At 34.9% G+C, this 21,519-nt stretch overlaps 1 protein-coding gene across 1 annotated transcript; it reads right to left on the reverse strand.

The window, feature by feature from the left end:
- Window positions 1-929: 929 nt before the first annotated feature.
- Window positions 930-21,426, reverse strand: LOC120347552 (spindle assembly abnormal protein 6 homolog). Its single transcript, XM_039417573.2, has 16 exons — window positions 21,175-21,426; window positions 20,215-20,285; window positions 19,086-19,226; window positions 18,042-18,159; window positions 17,360-17,542; window positions 16,730-16,927; window positions 15,655-15,771; window positions 14,732-14,884; window positions 14,115-14,231; window positions 13,319-13,408; window positions 12,358-12,522; window positions 9,788-9,884; window positions 8,559-8,734; window positions 7,229-7,494; window positions 5,714-5,846; window positions 930-4,572 (listed from the first exon to the last, which is right to left on the reverse strand). Exons 2-16 carry the CDS (start codon window positions 20,277-20,279, stop codon window positions 4,420-4,422), a joined length of 2,172 nt encoding a protein of 723 aa, XP_039273507.1. The 5' UTR covers window positions 20,280-20,285; window positions 21,175-21,426; the 3' UTR covers window positions 930-4,419.
- Window positions 21,427-21,519: the final 93 nt, after the last annotated feature.

Raw genomic sequence — 21,519 nt, forward strand, 5'->3', positions numbered from 1 at the left:
ATGAATGACGATAAAGCTTAATCATATGGGGGGCGAAGACTTTTGATCCAGTGCTTCTGCGATAGGAACATGTTTTCTATGGCACTGATGGTTGAGGTGGAGCGGGTTACTGGCCTTCTCCCCGTAGAAGTGTGGTTGACCCAATGTGCTGGTTGATTACAAATTCCAACTTCGCCCAAGTGCGTATGGTAAAATTACCTGGTTTACTGTTCTCACAAACGAAACGCCGTGGTTCTTCATACGATTGAGCCGTTTTTCCTTTCGTCGGGATAAGTATGAGATACTTAACCAGGCAATTTTTGTATATTTATGCATCCACATGGGTGGTATTTGTGGAGGAAGTCAGTCGTAATAGAGCACATAATTTTCTAGATGGTCGCAGGGCAGGTCGGTTCGGCCAACAACTGGCGAGGTATTTCTATACACCAAATGGACTACCAATCGGACAACACACTGATGTTTGCGCTATGATCAAGGGACAAAAGTCCTCAGCAACTATTACGGGCGCAAATAATCTTTTTTTGTGCTTATCAAACTCACCGGTATCTAGACTTCTTCTCCAGAACAAGGATTGCCAAAATCTGATCAATAGACGTTTTCTGGGCCAAGAAAAAAAGACTCAAATTCAAGCAAAACGTGTGCACGTGGTTTATAACCATTATTTTGATTCAAAATATTTAGCCATATGTATTGGAAGGTAATCTTAGACTATCGCAGTTCTTTTGAGACGAAATTTTTATTACTGAAGCGGCAATAAACCCAAAAGTTATCAAACTTATGCTTAAATATCGGCAACACAACTAAAGACTGACAAATAGTTAAAGCCGACGCCTACAACAATGTCTGTAAATATCTCCGACAATTTCAAAACAAAACTTTGTAGAATTAGTTGGCTTGCTCGAACAAACCACTGAGAAATCAGCCTTGAGAAATTTGGTGGTTTGTTGAATTAACATGACCACGTACGGAATGTATGTTTTATTTACAAAGTGCCAAGGACAGAAATGTACCAATTGATAGAATAGAATACATTAAATATGGACCTGAAATCGTCTACATAAAGAAAGAACACAACTGATATAAAATATTGGAAACCATGCCCAATAGACACAGATGTTATTTTTGTTTTAAACCCCAAAGCATTTCCGACCAGAGTAGCTCTATATGTCTAAGTAGCAGCTTGTTATTCTTCGGCGTCCGCGCATCTGAAAAATTAATTGATCAAAAACTATTCACATACCCAACATGAACTGGTAACCGGACGAGAAGCCGTTGCTTGCGACGTGATTGCGCCGTATTATCGACTTTCCTTTCCCCAAGAAAAATATGCAAATCCTATTATATGCTAGTTCAGAATGACATGGTACACATTTTAAATTTCAGGCACGTTTACGAAATTCCTTGAACACAAGAAAATAATTACCTATTCCAACCTCAAATAGACCATTGAATATCGTTAAGCAAAGAGAAGCGTGTAATAATATGGTGCTCTACTAATATGAGATTACAAAATATAAAAAAAAACTAATGTAGGAAAGCGTCGGAGCACAAAGCTTTAAAATTCTATTAAATATATCAGGGGTGGCCAACCTGCTTTCGACTAGAATCTTCAAAATAGCTCGCGATCGATTGATCGGTAATAAGGCCATACACAAGTCCTATTCGTCGCTCGCTTTGAATTGGAAAAAAAATTGGCATTCTGATGCCACTGCTACCATTGCAAATACACATTACCACACTAAACTTGAAGCGAGAGTGAGACAATAAATTGCACATACAGCAGATAGACTACTCGAGACATGGCAATCGATCGACGTGTTGGCCACCCCTGAAATATATTATCAGTTTGCCAAGTAAACTACCAGAGAATGATTCTAAGATGGTTCTGTTTTGGTTAAATTATAACACTCTCTGGGAAGCGTACTACATCTATAAAGAATTAAATGCGACTAGTAGAAAAATAACATAAAAATCGAATGTTGAAGCTATCTTTCAATTATTGAAATATTTATTAATAAAGCTTTCCCCAGTAAAGGTAGAATTGCCAAACAATTCTCGAAATCAACAAAAATTCTCATTTCAGAGTTAGATCCACCATACAATAGCTGAAATGAGTATTTTAAATGAGAGAAAAAATAACAAAACAAAAAATAAATAATAAAAAAAAGATTAGAATACATATAAGTTGAATTGCTCTCCTCAGAAATACAGAAGTAACAGAAGCATTGAGTGTATTATTGGGGATTCTATTTCAATATAAATTTGACAGAGATCCTGATTAACTATGCCATTAGCACTTCGCGTTTCGATTAAAACGAGAGAATTGTATGTTCAATATCTTTTGGTCAAAACTGTACATTTTAAAAGATGGTAATTGCAAAATAAAGTCCATCAGGATTGGAATGCTTTCTTCCCAAATAAATTTCATGCTTGTATAATCCAGCTCAGTGGTTTTCAATCTTTTGATAGAGCGAAACCAATCTCTTTGGCGAAACCCCAATCAAACATTCCAAAAGCTCAAGGAACCCTTGTTCAGTTGTCTGAATTGTATATGTATAGAAGCAAACATAATACTGGTAAAACAAGATTTCCTTATTTTTTTAAAATGGCCAATTTGCCCCCCCCCCCCCAATTCTGTGTCACCGAGCCGACGCACCTCTTTTGCCCACTGACGACTGTTGAAAAACTCTCGTTACCGGCTTAACACTGCTGGTTGAAAAAAAGTGTTTTTGAAAAAGTGGTGATCAGAGTCAAAGGTCCAATGAAAAAAGTGTAGCAAGTTGAATATTAGTGGCAAACCTGATAGATATTTGATTATACAGTATTCAAACTATATCAAGATAGACTCTGGGATTTGAATAGAAACTACCAAAACCCTGCGACTGTATTGACAGAATCCCAGAATTCCACAGAACCCCGTTTGAAAACCACCGCTGTAGTCAGTGTACCAGTGTAACAATGTTTGTCCTGTAGGTCAGGGGTGTGCAACCTTTAATACAGTAGGGCCAGATATAAATAACTGGGTGAAACTGAGGGCCGCACCCATATCTAACATAGGCTCTCTAGTGGTTGCAGACACAAAAATTTTGATTATTGATCTCATGATATGCATCGCTTTCCCCAAGCTAGCTGTTAGGGCATTGTAACGCCACGGGCATAGATTAAAAATATTCGACTGAGATATAGTCTTGGAATTACTCGTGCGTACCAGATTAAACTAAATTGAAAACTTGTCTCTCGGGCCATATAATTTTCTTTGTGGGCCACATTTGGCACGCGGGGTAACGTCGCAGGCATAGATTAAAAATATTTGACTCAAATATAGTCTTGGAATTACTCGTGCATACCAGATTAAACTAAATTGAAAACTTGTTTTTCGGGCCACACAATTTTTTTTGTGGGCCACATTTGGCACGCGGGGTGCAGGTTGCACACCTCTGCTGTAGGTTATGGATCCTGGTTTGGTACAATTGCAGTATAGTTAATGTTTGTGAAAAATTCCCCCTAATTCATCGAGATGAAGAATTTTGAAATCAGATTGGAAAAGTCTGGTTACCTTAAACCCATACTGAATTCCATATTGTATATAACATGCAGCTACTTATAACCCATGAGGTAGGATAGGGTTCGTCTAATGATTATAGAATACAAGAAAATAAGATGAAAAAGTGAGAGAGTGAGATGAGAAAACTAGGATAAATAGTAACAATAAAGCAGCTAATACGGAACAATACAACGTTATATACTTAGCATCGTTAGAAAAAGCAGAATTAAATAATAGCGAAACCGAAACGAATACGATATTTAAATACATTCGAAATTGGTTGTATCCGATATAGTATAATTTTAACTTTAGGAATCAATTGGAATATTTTCATTTGAAAATGTCACTTTATAGATTTTTTTCTTTTGGGATAAATATGTCAATCCTATCATATGATAGACAAAAAAATAGTTGAATAAAATAGAAAATACAATTATAGTGTTTATCTCAATCATTCTGCATACCCAGATTTGATTTCTACGAATTTGTGAAAGTTTTGATTGAATAATTTTCCTTGTGGAACAGATCTTACTCGATATTTCATTTTAAAGATACAAATCATTTCAGAATGTTTTCGGAACAGTGTTCAATTATGATTCGGTCGAAAATTGTCGCTTGCAAATTGTTAAGCATATAGAATTCGAGTTCAGAACTGCGTGACTCCCCTTAATTGGATGATTCAAGAAATAACTTTTATTATAACATAAGTCGGAACATTCTTTTGGTGTTTATGAAACAAATATTCCGCCAATTGTCCAACCAATGATATTTAGGTATTTCATAGAGCAGGGTGTTAAGCATTACCATACACCCTTCAATTACCCGATAAGCTCATTACAAATTGCAATATTAGTGCACTTGAAAATTGCTGGTGCTCAAGTCGGTTGAGATTTTGGAATTGCTCCAGTGAAATATGCTGAAACCACATTAGGTTGAGATTGGACAACAACGCGATCTGATCCGACAATCGGTCTTGGTCGTGTTGTCATACCTTGACGAGACGGTGGTATCGTTGCCTGATGCAGAGCCTGAAAAAAGAGAGATAAGTTTGTGCCAATGGGAATTTATCAATTCAAATGGGCGCTACAGAAGTATGTGTACCAATATGAAGGTAACTAATTTTGTTTGCCTATTTTACATCAAGTTGGGTAAAGGGACTGAAGCCTATGGGCAGGGCATATATTCACTTGGCTATCACAGACATTAATAGAACTCATAATAGAACTCAAATAAGAGGAAATCGAAATAAAATAATGGCCAACCCAATCCTGGGAGTACCCTCAAATGCAGGCGAAACAAAAAAATAAACGTATTTTAATTTTACAAGAACGTAGTACATTGTTATTTTCTGAAAGACAATCACGATTCAGTCACTTTTCGATTCAGTGATTGTCCAACAAATTAAGTTTTACTCTTTTGCACCTTTTATAATAGCCGGGATATTGACATTCTAAATTAGTATGGTAATAAATAGAATAGTTTCATTGGAAAAATTAACATTTTGAGCAACTGAACTCTAACTGTATGACCAAAAATCCACAATCATTTGATTTATGAAAACTATAGAATAGAGAGCCCACCAGATAACTGTTTACTCTAATTTTGTCTACTGTATATGTTTTTCTAGATTCAATTTGCTCAAAAAATTTTGGTTATTTTCGAAATGGACATATTTGGATTCAAAGTTGAACAATAAATACCGTATATTGTGCAGAATTTGTTAGCCAATAATCACATTAAATTGCGAGAGGAGTTGCAAAATGAAGAAGATTTGATGCAAAGTAATGCACTGGAAACAACTATTCCAAGCTAAGTCGAGTTCATCACCAAAGCAAAAATAAGAGATTCATTTCTCAAAGTTACACATGTATTATGTCTCAATGCAGAGCCTGGAAGCCGAATTTGGCTTAGAGTCTGAAAAGAGTCATACTTCAATTCTTACAGCAGGAGAAAGCCAGAGTTAAGAAGGGTCTGGAGTGGCATGGTTGATCGTGTTGTAACTGAATTACCAATTCCTGAATGCCATACCAATACACCAACTGAAAGCTTGCAAAACCAAGCTTATGGGTACTGTTCTGAGGCGATTTTAGCAGCCTGGAAACGTACTGAAAAGCTGAATAGCCACCTCTTTCTCAATAACTCAAATAGAAATAATTCAATTCAGCTTACCTGTTGGCTTAATCTGTTACTTTGAGGCAACGATGAGAAATGTCGATTTCCAGCGTTACTATCATTACTACTGTCAGATGAATTACGTTCAGAGGAACACGTCAAATACTTTGGATCTATGCCGGGAGCAGGACTGAAAAAAAGAAATGGTAAAAATATAGTACAATCAGGGCTGAGGTGTCAGGGCCCGAAGCCGTGACATTTTGGCGGAGCGTAGCCAACCATAATAGATGGCGTTAGAGTCATATTAGATAGAATGGAGCTGACTCAAGAGCTGAAGTCAGAAGCTCAGAGCCATCATGATTTTTAATGCTTCCAGCCCTGGGAACAATCACCATAAAAATTTGTCATAATTATTAAATATAAAATGACTAGGATCCAAAATTGAAATATAATTTTTTATAACTATCAGTAGAGGTGCGCAAGACTAACTCCCAATCCTTTCTCAATGCCTTTGCGCTAGTGGATACGTATACATATAATGCAAGGATGCTGTAGCAGGAATAAAAATACCATACTATGCAATTCAAGAGTCCTGCTGCACACTAACACAAATATATTTCTGTAAGGCTTCGTCTGACCTATTTATCTTCAGTATTTAAGCGACGTGATTGTTATTTTCTTGTCATTGTTGTAAACTGCTTGTCTGAGGAAGTCTGATTTTGGTCAGATGAAATGTTACAGAAATATATTTGTGTTATTGTGCAGCACAATTCTTGAATTGCATATTATAATTTTTCATACTTAAACGAAATGGTTTTTCCGCTACTCTCCTAGTAGTTAGAGAGATTGACCTAATTATGTTATGTGCTAGGCATCTTGGATTCAACCCATATTCCAACCACACTCTCATCCAGAGTAAAGTAAATATGGCAGTCAATGAAAAACCGGAAAGACAGGCTCGTCCTGAAAAGTCGTGTATCAGCAGGGTGAACCTAGGGGAAAGCGGTGGGGACATGATGTCGTATGTAAAGGGCAGCAGATCCGAGCTGTGACATAACGTTATAGTATTATAAGGGGCATTATCAGAAACTCGCCCTAGGCTGCAGAAAAGTTTGACACGCATCATATATCAGTAACCGCTAGTTTAGAGCCTTATTCAGAACACAGGCACAAAAACACAGAAAATGAGGAAAATTTAACTAGAATATCGGTGGGAAACCGAAGATTTATCATTCTAAGGTTAGGGGATCCCCAAAACAGTGGTCTTACTCCATGGTGACACCGTGTGTCCCATCACTAATTAATTAATAGCTCGCTAATTATAAGACATAATCCATCCAAAATCAATAGGCTTCTGATCCGAGCTATGATGAATGCACATGCAAAATTTGGAGCATATTCAACCTCGATTTCGTGAGATATCGCGTGCATCTAATACACAGACAGACAAATACCTATCAACATACTTACTGATCTTGAGATCGATAAGTAATAACATTCAATTAGGAATTGTAATAATATTCAGTTAATAGTTCAAGTTTGAAGACATTTATTGAATATTTTAAAACATACCTCTTATCTCTTGCCGGTTTCGGTGAAAAATTCTCTTTATTAGCTGGTGGTTGATTTTCAGTTGCAGGATTATAACGAATTTGTGGACGATTAGAAACAGGATGTGGCTTCATCTGCCTTATGCCAGCATCCCCTGCTCCTCCCACCAGGATTGGTGGGCGTGGCGCTGGCATAATCACTGGACTGGCTCCTAGCCCTGGAGTAATGTTGGGACCTGAAAGGTGTAAAGCCTGTGGAGTTGACCCAACTGGAGTGCTGTAATTTGGCTGCAAATAAAGAAATTTGTAAAAAAATTTGTCAGTTATTGGAGTAAAAAAAGAAAAGCACTGCTTCGTTGAGAGGTAGGCAAATAAAGTGTGGTCAATAGAAAAGCAGAAAATCCCCCAAGTTAACCTTCAAAACGCTACACGAGCTTGGACTTTTAGGTTATTAAGACACTGCTCTGAAGTGCAAAGGATGGCATTTTAAGCATCTGTGAGTGTAATATAACATATGCCTTCAAAGTTATTCTTTGTAAAAATAAAAAGCTGTTTGACATATTTTCTGTTTTTCTAGCAACCACCTTGTACCATGAAATTGATTTTTGTGTGTGAAAGTTTAATTTTTACTTGACATTGTTACAAACATAAACCAGTTGTCGTGATCACCTATCAGAGAAGGTTCACATTAATTAATGAATAAAAAATAACATTGCAAGTTGCATACGTTTGTTACCACAGAAATTGAAGACAGCAAATTGTTACAACACAAGCAGGGGTGGCCATAACCGAATACTAACTATTTCAAATACATTCTAAAAAATATTTTCGAATATGAAATTTTTCGAAAATCCCCAACATAAATTTTAATTTACTTTTCTAAACATCCAGGGGACATGGGAAAACACAAGATTTCACACTCTGCGACTTGGTGCAACTGAAATTGTCTTCCACTTCTAATTTTCACAATGATATCATCACAGGATGATTTTTTTGATCAAGAGCTTTTTGTGTTAAATTTGACATGTAACACCCTTATTTAACTACAAAAAATTTCGAATTCTTCAAAGAAACCGGTAATGTATATTTCTTTATTTTGGATATTTATGTCCAATCCAAGTATTTTCAACGTGTTTGTTTTTGAATAAAACATACTTTCGCCTTATTATCTGTAGGTTGTAGCCCATTGTTAGCTAGTTATTTTTGAGGTGGGGTGCGATACTTGACAAATTCTGAAAGGGATGCATGGCTTAAACAGTTTGTGAACCACTGCCCTAAATCATGGCTCTGCAACAAGATAAATATTAGTAAAACATTTAAATGCAATATCAAATTCCCAGTAAGTAACAAACCTGTGGTGGATTTCTCGTTTGTGATTTGAAGGAATTAATTGAAGAAGGATCAATTCCAACATTTGAATGAGTAAAATGATTTGGAACTGATGTCACAGTAGTAGGATGTCTTGGTGGAACAGCAGATACCGATCCGATCTGACGCTCGTTTAACTGCTTGTTCAACCAGCTTATAACTGGAAAAAAATCGTTTGAAAAATGTAATCAAAACTGCTTAGATATCTTGTTGAATTCCCAAAGATAAATGATGCAACTAATATTCACTACTGCGTATACTGTTCTGAAATACATAACACAAGGGGGCGGCCTTAGACTATGCTACTCACATCCCATGCGAAAGATGTAAGAGAGGATTGGGGTCTTAAAAAATTCAATGAAATTATCAAAGATTTTTCTTGTCTAGTGGTATTGCCAATGGTACCGATGGCACGATACCATTTATACAGAGATAGGCATGTCGTTGCAACAGAGATGCCCCTAATACTGGTTAGTACAGGAAAACTTGAGACAATTTATAGAATAAATCTGATGGGAAAATACCTAGGTGGAAAAAGATTCCACTTAAAAGAAGTTCCTTGGAAAGGTATTAAATAAACAAATTTCTTGGCAAGCGTAAAGTCCACGAGTCCACGGCTGCGTATTTCCCGGACCATAATGTGCAGCAGGTTATAAGACGAACATACTGTCAATAAATTGCTTAGATTGGGTTTTTATTCCTACATAACGCACACAGACCTATAAAATGCAACCGGTACTGGTTTTGAGTGTAGACAATGAAACAAAGCGTAAAACACTACCTGATTCATACATTACGTGCAACAGCCAACAAAGATCGATTTTTATCAAAAAAAAAAAATTTTAAGTGTGCCATGGTTCGTAAAATACGGTAATCTAGTGGACAAATCCTTCTTAATCCTAAAAATACAACTCCTTTTTGAGAAAAGGTAGGAAAGTTCAGACGTACAAGTTTAAGCAGGTGGACACCCTGAAATGAGAAATTAACAAAGAATAGATAATAATATAGATAATAAATAATAGACGCACGTTTTCAAATCTCAAAATTTCCACCTGCGCAAAGGCATAGGGCAAGGAAATTTAGTTAGTTTCACATAACTTCAACTGTCAGTACAAATTTAATATACCGGTAATATCTTGCCAAATCCTGATGCCGGTTTTGGACCGGAGAGAAATGGATCATTGCGCAATAGATATATATATTTGTAACTCACCGTTTTCATTAGTCTTTAATAAACCTCTGCTTTCTTCTAATTTTTCAATAGTCGTTTCCAACTGATTTTTCAGTTTTCCTATTTCGTCTTCTCGTGACTGTAAAAAAAAATTGAAATTATTGTATAATCTTTTGAAGTGAAATTTTGTTTTATAATATGATTTTATCTAAAAAATGAATATATCAATATTGGACTAACGAGGTTATAGATGAACTGCTGAAAATATGTATTTCACACAGATTGAACAGAAATACTAATATGTCAAGGCACTTGTCCTAAATAACTACTTTCATTTTAGGCACACTAGGAATGGGAATCAGAACTGTTCAACTGGGTTTACAGAGGTTCGTCTACTGAAGCATATGGAAAACACCAAAGAGTAATCGGCATTAGCATTGGGAAAGACAACTGGCGAATGTATCAGTCTTCTTGCTTTCAGGTGTTTTTAAAAAGTCTCAAATTTTCATGAAGTAGCCTATTATGTTAGGTACAAGATAGCTGACCTCTGCAATAATGAAAAGATTGCCCTCCATTTGCAATCAAACTTTCTCACACGTAAATAGGCATTTCACACCAAATTTAAGACAAACTAAAAATGGTGCTCCAGAAGTATGTGTGTACCAATATGGAGGTAACTAATTTTGTTAGCCCACTTTACATCGAGTTGTGTAAAGGTACTGAAACCTATGGGCAGGGGGTATGTTTACTTGGCTAACACAGACAGTCCCCCATATTTGACTACGGAAGTAGCCAAAAGAGTATGAAATGAAGGACAAAGTATTCCAGCAGAAACGAATGTTCAAACTATGTGTATAATACAGTGAACAAAAGATTAAAATTATACACGTTGAGCTGTCCAATTTTTTTTTTCAAATTTCTATTACCAAGTATAAACAACCAAGATGCTTTTAAAGAGGCTGAAGTCATTACTAGGATTTATAGTCAAATCTTATATCGACAAAAGCTTAAATCAAATACCAGGTTTCCCAAAGGTATTTAACTTTGTTTCATTCCAGCTTTACTAATATGCAGCATTTGTTAATAAAGACCAGCAAATGAGAATAGTCTTCACTTCTCAGTACTGTTGATCAGTCCCCAATGATCATTTCAAATTGAAACAAAACAGTTGTCTCCAAAATAACATTTTTACAATTTGTAATACAAACAACATGAACGTTAAACGATCAAAAACAAGTTTGGCGTTGTTGCCATTGATTTATGTTTTTATTCGATCGAGATCGTAACATTGTTTACAATTTAAGCATTTTTTAAAACGTTCACAATTGTTTGATGGGGGTGAAAGAATAAGGACAGAATCTTTAAATGTCCAAGTCGAAAGGTTGACGAGTATAAACACACGCATCTCCTTGGAGATTTTGGGTTACATTGCACAATGACTAAATGATTCCGGCCCATATATATCCGAGTGTAATCTACACTGCATATTGTAATTTGTGAATTGGATGCCTGACTAATGAATCGCGTTAGAATTCCGGTGATTAAAAACTTTTTGTTAAAATGTAAAAAGACACCTAGTTAATTGTTTTAATGTTGACAAACACTAATCGTAAGTCCACGAATTCATTGTTATTAAAATTCGATCAAACAAGGCAGGCCCAGACAAAACGAGACCAAATATCTATCAAATTATCTACAGAATAAGCTTGGAAAAATTGAAAGAGATAATTATTAACAAAACTGTTTAGTGGAAGTAAAAATTTGGCTTGCTTATAGGAAACCGATAAAAGTTATCAAAGGCTTTTGGTTCTGTTGTAAATAATGTGATGAATTAGTTAGACTACGTGAGAATGTAATCGGATACAACTGTCGATAGACATTTAAAACAACATTTCACAACCACAGAACACAGTTAAAACACATGATTTCAGTTCATCAAACAGATAATGGTTTAATAGGTATAAATGAACAATAAGTAATTACTGGAGCCGATTATGATTTTTACATTAAATAGTTTTCAAATCCATTTATTTCTACTTGAAAGATATTTGAAGATTCACTAACAGCCAATTTTTTAAATATTTTTAGATATTTTTGACATTGATCAATGACTCCTTTGAATCATAACTTCTAAAAATAGATTAGAAGTCCTGGATTTTTGACATTGGCAGTGAAAAAGTCTTCACCCGCCAAAAGAAATGTGAATGAATACTAGGAGGGTTAGAAACCTTCCAAGTGGAAAATACATTTTAAAAATGGCATAATACCTTTCTAATAATAGATAGGATTAACAAGGTTGCCCAGTAATATTAATTTCTGAGAATTATCCCCTCGTTATAAAGTGTGCGCTAAAATATTGAACAAACTGAAGATAGAAGACTAACAGTGGCAATGACTTGAATCATAAATAGTTATTTTTTATATTTTTCATCAAGTATTAACATATGAATACTTAATCAAATGTAAATAATCTATTCACTATACTAGTACCACTTAGACACAAATGATTGAACAGTAACAGGTCTGAGATGCCCTTATAGATGGGGGGCGCATACTGATTCAGGGAAAACTATCAAAAAGGTAATCTATGTAGCCTATATCTCCAGACCCACCTTAACATTATTAGTGGCAGTATCTAAATCTCTTTTTAATTTTTCCATTGTTTGTTCTTTTTCTCCGATTAATTTTTCTTGTCTCGTTGTTACTTCATTACGAAGTTTAACTTTTCCCATATAACCTCTTAATTCACCTTGTAAACGTTTAATAATCTCATTGCCCTGAAAAAAGAAAAGATTGTAGGAACAAGAACAACACATGGACCAAAAATGGCAGTGTATATACGGTGAATACGATGATTCCTCTTAATTAAAAACATATATTTTTGTGCTTTGCTGTTAAAATCCAGTCTAATGCTCAAATTGGAGCTGCAAAGTGGATAGCACAACTGCTATATGCTATATGAAACAAATGACTGTTCATTTATTTACATACCTGATCGGGATCGATAAGCAGACGCAGGGGCTTAACCTACGGGAAGCGCGAGGGTCGGAATCCCCCTTTTGAAATGTAACAAAACCTTTTTTGGTGCTCCCGAAGTATGCGAACCAAGATAGCGGACATCGGAACGTAACATGGGTAACAGGTTAGGGATAGGCGATAATTTTTTTCCAATTTTCCTTATTTTAGTCCTATTATCAGTTCGAAGACTAGCCAAGAGCCTCCCGTAGTATTTATACCTAAAATTATGGCCTAACCCTAACCTAGTACACATATTACATTCCGATGTCCGCCATCTTGGTTCGCATACTTCGGGAGCCCTCCTTTATTGGTATTATACATAGCAATTTTTTATAACTTGAAACGCTTCAATGGTTTTCGGCCTCGGGAACAATCTAAATTGCCACTTAGAAATTTCAGAATCTCTTCTATTGAAAATTCCTGTCTACGCCCGTGACAAGACAAGAGGCAGGCAGTGGTTTGAAATTAATAATCCCTGTATGTAACATCTGCAACTTTGCTTTGAACTCGATATGCTTGAAAAAAGTAAATCTTTACTGAGCAAAAATAAAAAACCTTTAATAACTCTTCAGACATTGTCTTTATCGTATTTTCTAATTTTCTGATTTGTGTTTGTTGTTCAGATATTCTCTGCTCTGATTGCGACTGTATGAACAAAAAAATATAAATCGAGTTAAATCAATAGGGTGATGGCCATCATCTTGCTAGTAAGCCAGCGTTTCACAAACTTTTTGTTTGTGCGACGACAAATTATCTTACACGAAAAAGTGCTCCCTTCAAATAAAACTCAATTTCGTGATCGTAACAGAACACTACATAACAGAAAGTAAACGACATAGGAAGGTAAAATGAATTTTTTAATTCACTCATATATACAAAGCATTTAAAATAAGAAACAATGAAGCATTTATATTAAATACAATATGTCAAATGTTCAAATCATATATTAATTATGTTTAACAATAACACAATTCTGTTAATTCTTGGGGCGCACTTAGTAAATCGCCGCATTGTACTAGTGGGCCGCCCCCTTTTGGAAACGCTGGAGTAAGCCATTGTATAATATGGTTTCAAGACACCTAACAAAATTTCAAAAATGAAGTGCGCATTGTATTGTGAAATTCTAGAAACCTTATACAAGAAAACATTTCAATTTATTGCAAGTTTAAATATCTCTCAACACGGCTGTGCACGAGCAGGCCACAATTTTTGTCCAAGTGTTCTGGTTGTTTTTGGTGCTTGTATGTAAAATATTAGAAAATATATTGAACAAAAGTTAAAGGAATGGTACAAAATGCATCGCATAATACTTACGACGAAAACTGCTTGAAAAAAACATATAAACACAAACCTTAACATCCTGAGATGTTTCTAATGAACTTGTTATTCTTGACATGAGCTGTTCTTTATCTAATAATTCTTGTTCAATAACTGCAACTCTCGTCTTTAATTGTTGAAGATTTTTATCCTGGAGAAAGGAAGATAATGCCATCAGAATCAGATAGCAATTCATCAGTACATTTTGGAGGATTGAATGGTATATGAATGTGTTGAATATGTACTCTATTATTAGAGTCAAATCAAGATCTTGTTTTACTAGTTTTCCAAACTTATAACCTACATAAAGAAAAAGTGGAAGAATAATTATAAAAGTTTGTCACACGTTAATCGTTATTGCCTTTTGCCTCAGTTCATTCACAAACAAAATTAAAGATTATTACTTTGGATTGTAATCAAAAAGCCTATCTTTTTTATAAACCTAACATTAAATTAATGATATCCAGATGATTAGATTGTTCTAGCAGCATTGAATACATTTTAATTTTGGGCACGCAGTTGTCTAATGGTTGCTGTGATAGGTAGCTAGTCCCGTAGAAACCAAATCTATGCGACGACAATGATTGCAATATTACAATTTCTAATCAAAAGTAGTAGTACTGGGTACTGAGTACCACTACCAACACATACCTGGTTGTGTCGCTCTGCATCCAAAGCATTATTTTCCCTTCTTGATTGTTGAAGTTCGTTTCTGCATCTTCTTAATTCATCGTCTGTTCCAGTTAATCTGGCTTTCTGTTCTCGTATTGTTGCTTCAGCCCTATATCGCCTGTCCGTTAATTCCTATAGATGAGAATTCAGTGTTATAAATTCGATTAACAAATTTGCCATATTTGTGAAGGACTGAATGTTAATAACAGATTACCCTGCGTGGGTTCGAATTCCATGCGGGGATAGTTATGTGCGAGAGGAATGCTGGACTCCTCGCCACCGAAGGTTACGGCTTCTTTCACCATCAAGTCCATGCTTCCGAAAAACAAATAACAGGCTAACTAATCCCATACCCGACATGGACTGTTAACCAGACAAGAAGCCGTGGTTAGTCTAATGATTAAGCTGTCTCATTGTCTTCTCTCCCCCCCGGGACAAATATGTAAATCCTTTGTATAAAACTTATGTTAGATACAGGGTTAGCTGTGAAGAATTGAATGTTATAGTATAGGGTTGGGTGATCGAATATTTGAATTGAATCTATTATTCAAATCAAGATATAGTTTTGTAATTTTTCAAGCGTATAATCACCGAAAAGAAATTGCGGCTGATGAATAAAGTAGTCTAATAATGTCACTCGTTACGGTCAGCGTATAAGTGAAGTAATAGTTGAATGAGATCATAGAAATAGTCGGATTGTAAGTAATTTGTGTCGACGGTAACTCCAATAAAAGGTAAATTTTAATCAAAAACTAAATCTTTTGATCATAGCATTCATAGGTATTCGAAACAAATTAAAATATCCTCAGATTTACTACTAGGAATATCCCTTGATGTAAACTTACAGATATTGCTATTTAAAATTTATGAAAAATGGAGGAAAATTTAAAAAACAAAGAGACCTTATTAATGTTTTCCACATCAGAAAGTCTTTTCTCTAGTTGACGAACAGTTTTTTGATAAGACGTCTCCATTTCTTTCCTCTCTCTGTCATGTCGCTGCTGCATTTCAGATTGAATCTAAAATAATGATTAATTGATTTGTAATTAATAGTCATAATTGAAAATAGGGAGCGCTTGAAATGATTTTGATAGGTCGATAAGTCTATAATGAAAAATAAGAAAGAATGTAGGCCGTTTAATAAGCAAATGGTAGTTTGCGACAATGCTGAGTAAGTCCAGTGCCACCCAGTATACATTGACCGATGCTTCATGCAGTCATTCTCATTTTGATTGCGAGATTTAAGTGCAGGTGTGCGGCCTTGCAGATGGATCAAAACACTTTGGTAAATATCTAAGGTATGGGGAGCAACATCAGTAGTTTCAAACGGTGGGGCGCATCCCACAAGAGGGATGTGGACTATTTTTAAAAACGAAAATATTTAATTTTTAATTTTGCCCCCCTCACTTTGATATTTACGTATTTTTAAGGTCTTTTTCGAATAAAACATATTTTCACCTCACTATCAGTTATTTTTGACGTGGGCACGAGACTTGACAAATTTAAAAAAAAGGGGGGGGGGGCTTCAAAACTTTGACAACCATTGCTCTAGATCAGGGGTTCTCAACCTTTTTCCTGTTAAATAGTAAGCACCCCCTAGTCATGGAACAATCAACCCGAACCCGAGGAATCAGACACTAAATAAAGTTGTGATATATCTCTCTCTTAAGATTAAATCACACTCCGCAATGCTTGCAGCATATTGATTTTTAGGGTTCACAGTTTGGCTGCAAAGCTGTGGATTTCACATTGTTGCGTCACAACAACGCAAGGTCAGGGAAACTCTATGCTATGTTTCAATCGGCACGCAATTTTCTCTGGTAGTAAAGGAAGGTAAAAAATAGCAACACACAGAAACTCAACTGCCATCCAAGTACCCCTGGAAATCTTCTCTGGAATCCCCGGATGGAGCAAGGCATATCCTTCAGATACCATAGAATTTCTTGATAATCAATAAGGTTCTCAAAATCCCCTCACCTTGAGTGCTTTCTCTCTTTCACTATTTATATCTTGAGCATGTAATGTACTCAATTTTTCAGTGTGACCTGTAGCGTCAAATCTGAGTTTATCGAGATCTTTAGTTTTTTGTTTAAGTTCTGATTGCGTCTTTTCTAACATCTGGCCGAGTTCGCGTTCAGTAGATGACAGACGAGACTCCAATTTGTCTCGATGTTCCTGTAATAATATTTATAAATTTCAAATAGAAAAATTGCAAGTTAGTTTCTATGACTATAAATACAATTTTTTTCATTTAAGATCGGAAACAAAAATCAGTTATTTAAGAGAGCTTACGTTGGTAAAGATGTGCAACTTTAATGTAGGCCTATTGCTGAGTTGTACACGATAAATTTCAATAGGCGATTTAAACTTCGGTTCGGCATTATAGTTTTGATACCTTCATTTGAAATATCTTTTATCTCGCAAAATAGATAACTACCGTATTTCATGGACCATATTCATAAAATAGAAAAATATCAGAACAAAATTCAAATATCACAAAAATTAGAATCTAACAACTTTTTGCAAACTTCTAATAGGCTATTGAGGAAAATATCATTATTGATAAATATAAATTATTTGATTGGTGAACCACGAAAACATTCTCACCATGGTCTTTTTTAAACATGTTGCCAGATATTTTTTCACATCAGAATCATTTCCAGGAACAAATTGTAACGACAGATGAGTTAGATGTTTGAATGGATTTGTTTCAATAACATTCAATAAACCAGATCCATTCCCTGAACCACTGAAACTAGGTTGAAACCCACAGTTTCCTGATGACTCAAACTGTTAAATTAAGATAGAAAAAAAATGAAGAGAATAATTGATATAATAAATGGGGATGAACTGAATCTGAAGACAAGAAACCACCAAATTTATGAAGCTTTGACGTCATCAAATTTTCAAACACAATTCTGAGCAGTATTCATTTTAGCAACACTTCAGTGCATAAACCTGGTTGTTGGTGTTTTCTACCCAACTATGCTGGTATCACAGGTTGAGAACACAGTTTCGAATCCTCTGCTAATTACCTCACCCCCATTATAATAAATTGGGTTTCAATACTTCCTAAACTAACTAACTAACAGTAACTAACTATGTATCAATAACTGCTAGAGTCCTAATAATTAATAATGGCAAGATGTCAAAAACTTCATAAAATTATATATAAAAGCAGATGAAATTTCAGTTGGAACTTGATCCCCAAATATAATAAATTACATTTACCCTGAGAAAACACTTCAAAAGAGGAAAATCCAGTATTTCACCCTATATTACCTCTTACCTGTAATAAAAATTTTGGTGTTTCTTTATTTTCTTCAAGTCTACACTGTTGTAATAATCCAGTAAATCTTTGTGGAAAAGCACTGAAGTCCACAAGTAGTCCTTGTTGAGTTTTCAAGCTGAATATATAAAAAAAAATTGCACGGTAATACAAAGTTGAAATTTCAGAACTTTGAACAACAATATAGAACTTTAATGAAGTACTTGGTACTCAATATTTTATTTTAGGCTATTAGAACAGCAGATGCAGGAATGAATGACCATTCAGAAATTTTATGAATTCGCATAGTAGTATGACCCATAGCGATCATTTTGTATGAGATGCAAAGTTTTAAAGAGATTAAAGAACATAATACTATTGCAAAAGCAAAATTCAATATTGTATCGATTAGATCCACAGAGAACTGACAACAGATGGAATGGAAGGCTATGATCGCCGATGTCTGCAACAGACCTGGCACATGAAGAAGAAGAAGTTTCTATGGCATATAACTAGACGTAGTCAATGGTAGTTTCATCATTTCATATGTGAAAAATAATGATGGAATAGAAAACTTACCATCTATCAAACGCAAAAATTTACACTAGTTCAAAGCATTTATAAAGAGATGCTATTTGACAATCAGAATAATAAACATTACTGATTTTCCTATAAATTATAATGAGTTTATAAATCATGAGTTGGGGGGGATTTTAAATTCCCTGGAGTCTGGGAATTGAACTTTTGAATTGAAATTAAAATTGACCAATTGTTCATAGCCATACAGATGTTTAGAACTATAGTCGAATCTTCAGTAGGGAGCCAGAAACAGTCAAAATTTGATCCGCAAAGCCGCAAGTCAGAGTAAAAAACTTTTAAAACCCTGAGTCTGAAGTCCGATTCGATTGTAAATTCCCCCCCCCCCACTTCACAGCCTTCCTTTAACATAATTTAACTGCTTTTTCAGTGCAAAATGTAAATAAATTTAACATGGAGTAACAAGACCTCGACCATTCAAGTATGGGAATTCTGATTCATAAATAAGTATATAAAATAACTAATAACCTTTGGAAATCTTCTTCTCCGAGACAAAGATTAAATAAAAAGAAGGGATCGTTATCATCTGTTAATCTGACAAGTAAATCTTTCCGATGTAAAGGAGATGTCGTCGTTTGTATTTCCACTGTAATCTTGATAGATACTTGCCTAAAATTGAAAATTATCTTTTAATTAGAAGAATCTCATTGTCTCAGTGTCTGTAGCTTTAGTCATTTTACCCCTAGCTGCACTCATGGATCAAGAGCTTTCTGATTTCTGAGTGAGTTCTCGTGACCTTGCTTTAAATTGACTAAAAAGCCATATCCAAACTAGATTTAGATACAAGGATTATTGAAATTTGAATGACATTTTATGTATAAACTGCATTTATTTTAAATTGGATTAGGTAGAGCAATGCAATTCAAAATTTGTTATGCGAGTCAAGCTCCAACTTAAATATTATTAATTGTGAATAAAAAACAGAAACACCATTTCAACTACTCCTTTCTATATTGTCTGACACATTAAATCAATGTTTTCTTCTGTGCTCCCAATGTAGTGAGACTACCTAAGTCTCTCAACTATTTATTGAATTGAAAGATACATAAAGAAGAACTTTCAGAATGTGCATGCTCGCATTTATTTCCTTACAGAATTGAAATTTTAGGACTTGAAATCAGGCACAAGATTGACAAACGTTTCACAGACCCTCAGAATAAGGACGGAGATTTAATCATAAAATCAGATTTTCAGTATAAGATTCATCACAGGGTCATAAGCTTTTGGGATTTTATATGGAATACTTGTAATATAGTGAATTAAATTATAACTTTTTATTAGGCAAATAGAATGGTTATATAAATATTTTGGTTGGCTAATACTAGTTGAACTAACAGAGAACTGAAAATGGTACCAAGCATCTCTTCAAGGATGTAGTGAGTAAAATAGCTTGCTAACCTTTTCTACAAAATCCTAGATATTTGGGTCAAATAAGTGAATATTTGGAAAGCTGATGAGGTTATAGAACATTATCCTGCGCACAAGCTCAAAAGTGCCAGGCCAATTGACAGTCAGGCTATTATGCCATATAGTAGAATAATCATGTCTTTCTTGATGCAAAGTTACAATTCCTACTAAATTCAAATTTCTCTCCCACCTGTCTTCAGCATCTTGTGTTTTATATCGTACATTATGAAGTTCAGAATATAAGGTTTCTGTCATTATGTTCTAGAAAGCAGATAAAAATAATATTGTTTACAATGCTCATTCAAAATTTCATCGTTATCGGTTACAGACTTATAAGCTCATTCACAAGAAGACCAAATCAACTGTCCTGTAAGCATGATTTGTTTTTTACAAGGATTGTACGCAATTAGCAAAGACTGATCTAAATCTCAAGTTACATATGGTATGAATGACATAATAAATCAAATTTTATGATTTTTGAAGATTAAACTGAAATAATAATCTTAACTACTAAACCAACAAACAACTTATAGGAAGTAATATAAGCCTATGACTAGTGTAGAAATGCAGCACACATTAATAAAAAGTAAAATTAAAGATGAGGATATGGATATGGATAAATTCCATTTCGATATAGTCTATTTTCATAGGCAAAACTAATAACAAGAGTGAGTCAAATCTAGGAATAAATTTGAATTTATATTGGATCTAATACATTAATATGTTATATAGCAAAGTTAGGAACAAACTCCTGAACTCTTACACCCACCACCCCGCCAAGGCAGCAAGTGATTTAGGGTTTGAAACATTGCAATCCAGCAATCAGTCACTGGAATCTGTGATTGTTCAAATCTAATGTCAGTACAGCAGTATGTAGGTACATCTTTATATAAATAAGCATGAATGAGGCATGATTGAAAGAATGAATCAAGTATTTCTGTATTTTGGCTGCTTCACCTTAAAACTTAACAATTTGACAATTCTACAATTACGGAATATGCAACCAGCACATGGATAGAATTCACATATTTCAGTATTTACATACAGAGCTGCAGAAAGTGATATCAGCAGACAAAATTCAGAGTAAAATGACAAGATGAAGTCATACATTCAAGCTAGTCTATACCGCACTGTAACAAAACAAACTTACAAAAGTTCTACGTATTTTTTATATCTTGTCATGCCAGCATGCAGGCAATGTCCAGCCTGCCAGATGTTGGAACTGTTGCGTTAAATACCCTAATCTATCGCCAGCTTACCGTACCATAGCTACACAGACACGACTCAATAAACAGATAAAGCCTATTTCATACATCTACAGAATTGTCCAAATACCTTGTGCACTGATATCTGTTTATACAAGTACTAACACGCTACTAAAAGTCAGATGAAAACAATAAACCGTGTGAATACATTTATCAAACAATTCCACGTTTTGTAGAAGCCGCCAATCTATCGTCATAACGGTATTGTATGCTTCAATGATTTGAAGTCA

This window comes from Styela clava, chromosome 11, assembly GCF_964204865.1.
Source record: "Styela clava chromosome 11, kaStyClav1.hap1.2, whole genome shotgun sequence".
In the NCBI taxonomy this organism is placed as follows: domain Eukaryota; kingdom Metazoa; phylum Chordata; class Ascidiacea; order Stolidobranchia; family Styelidae; genus Styela; species Styela clava.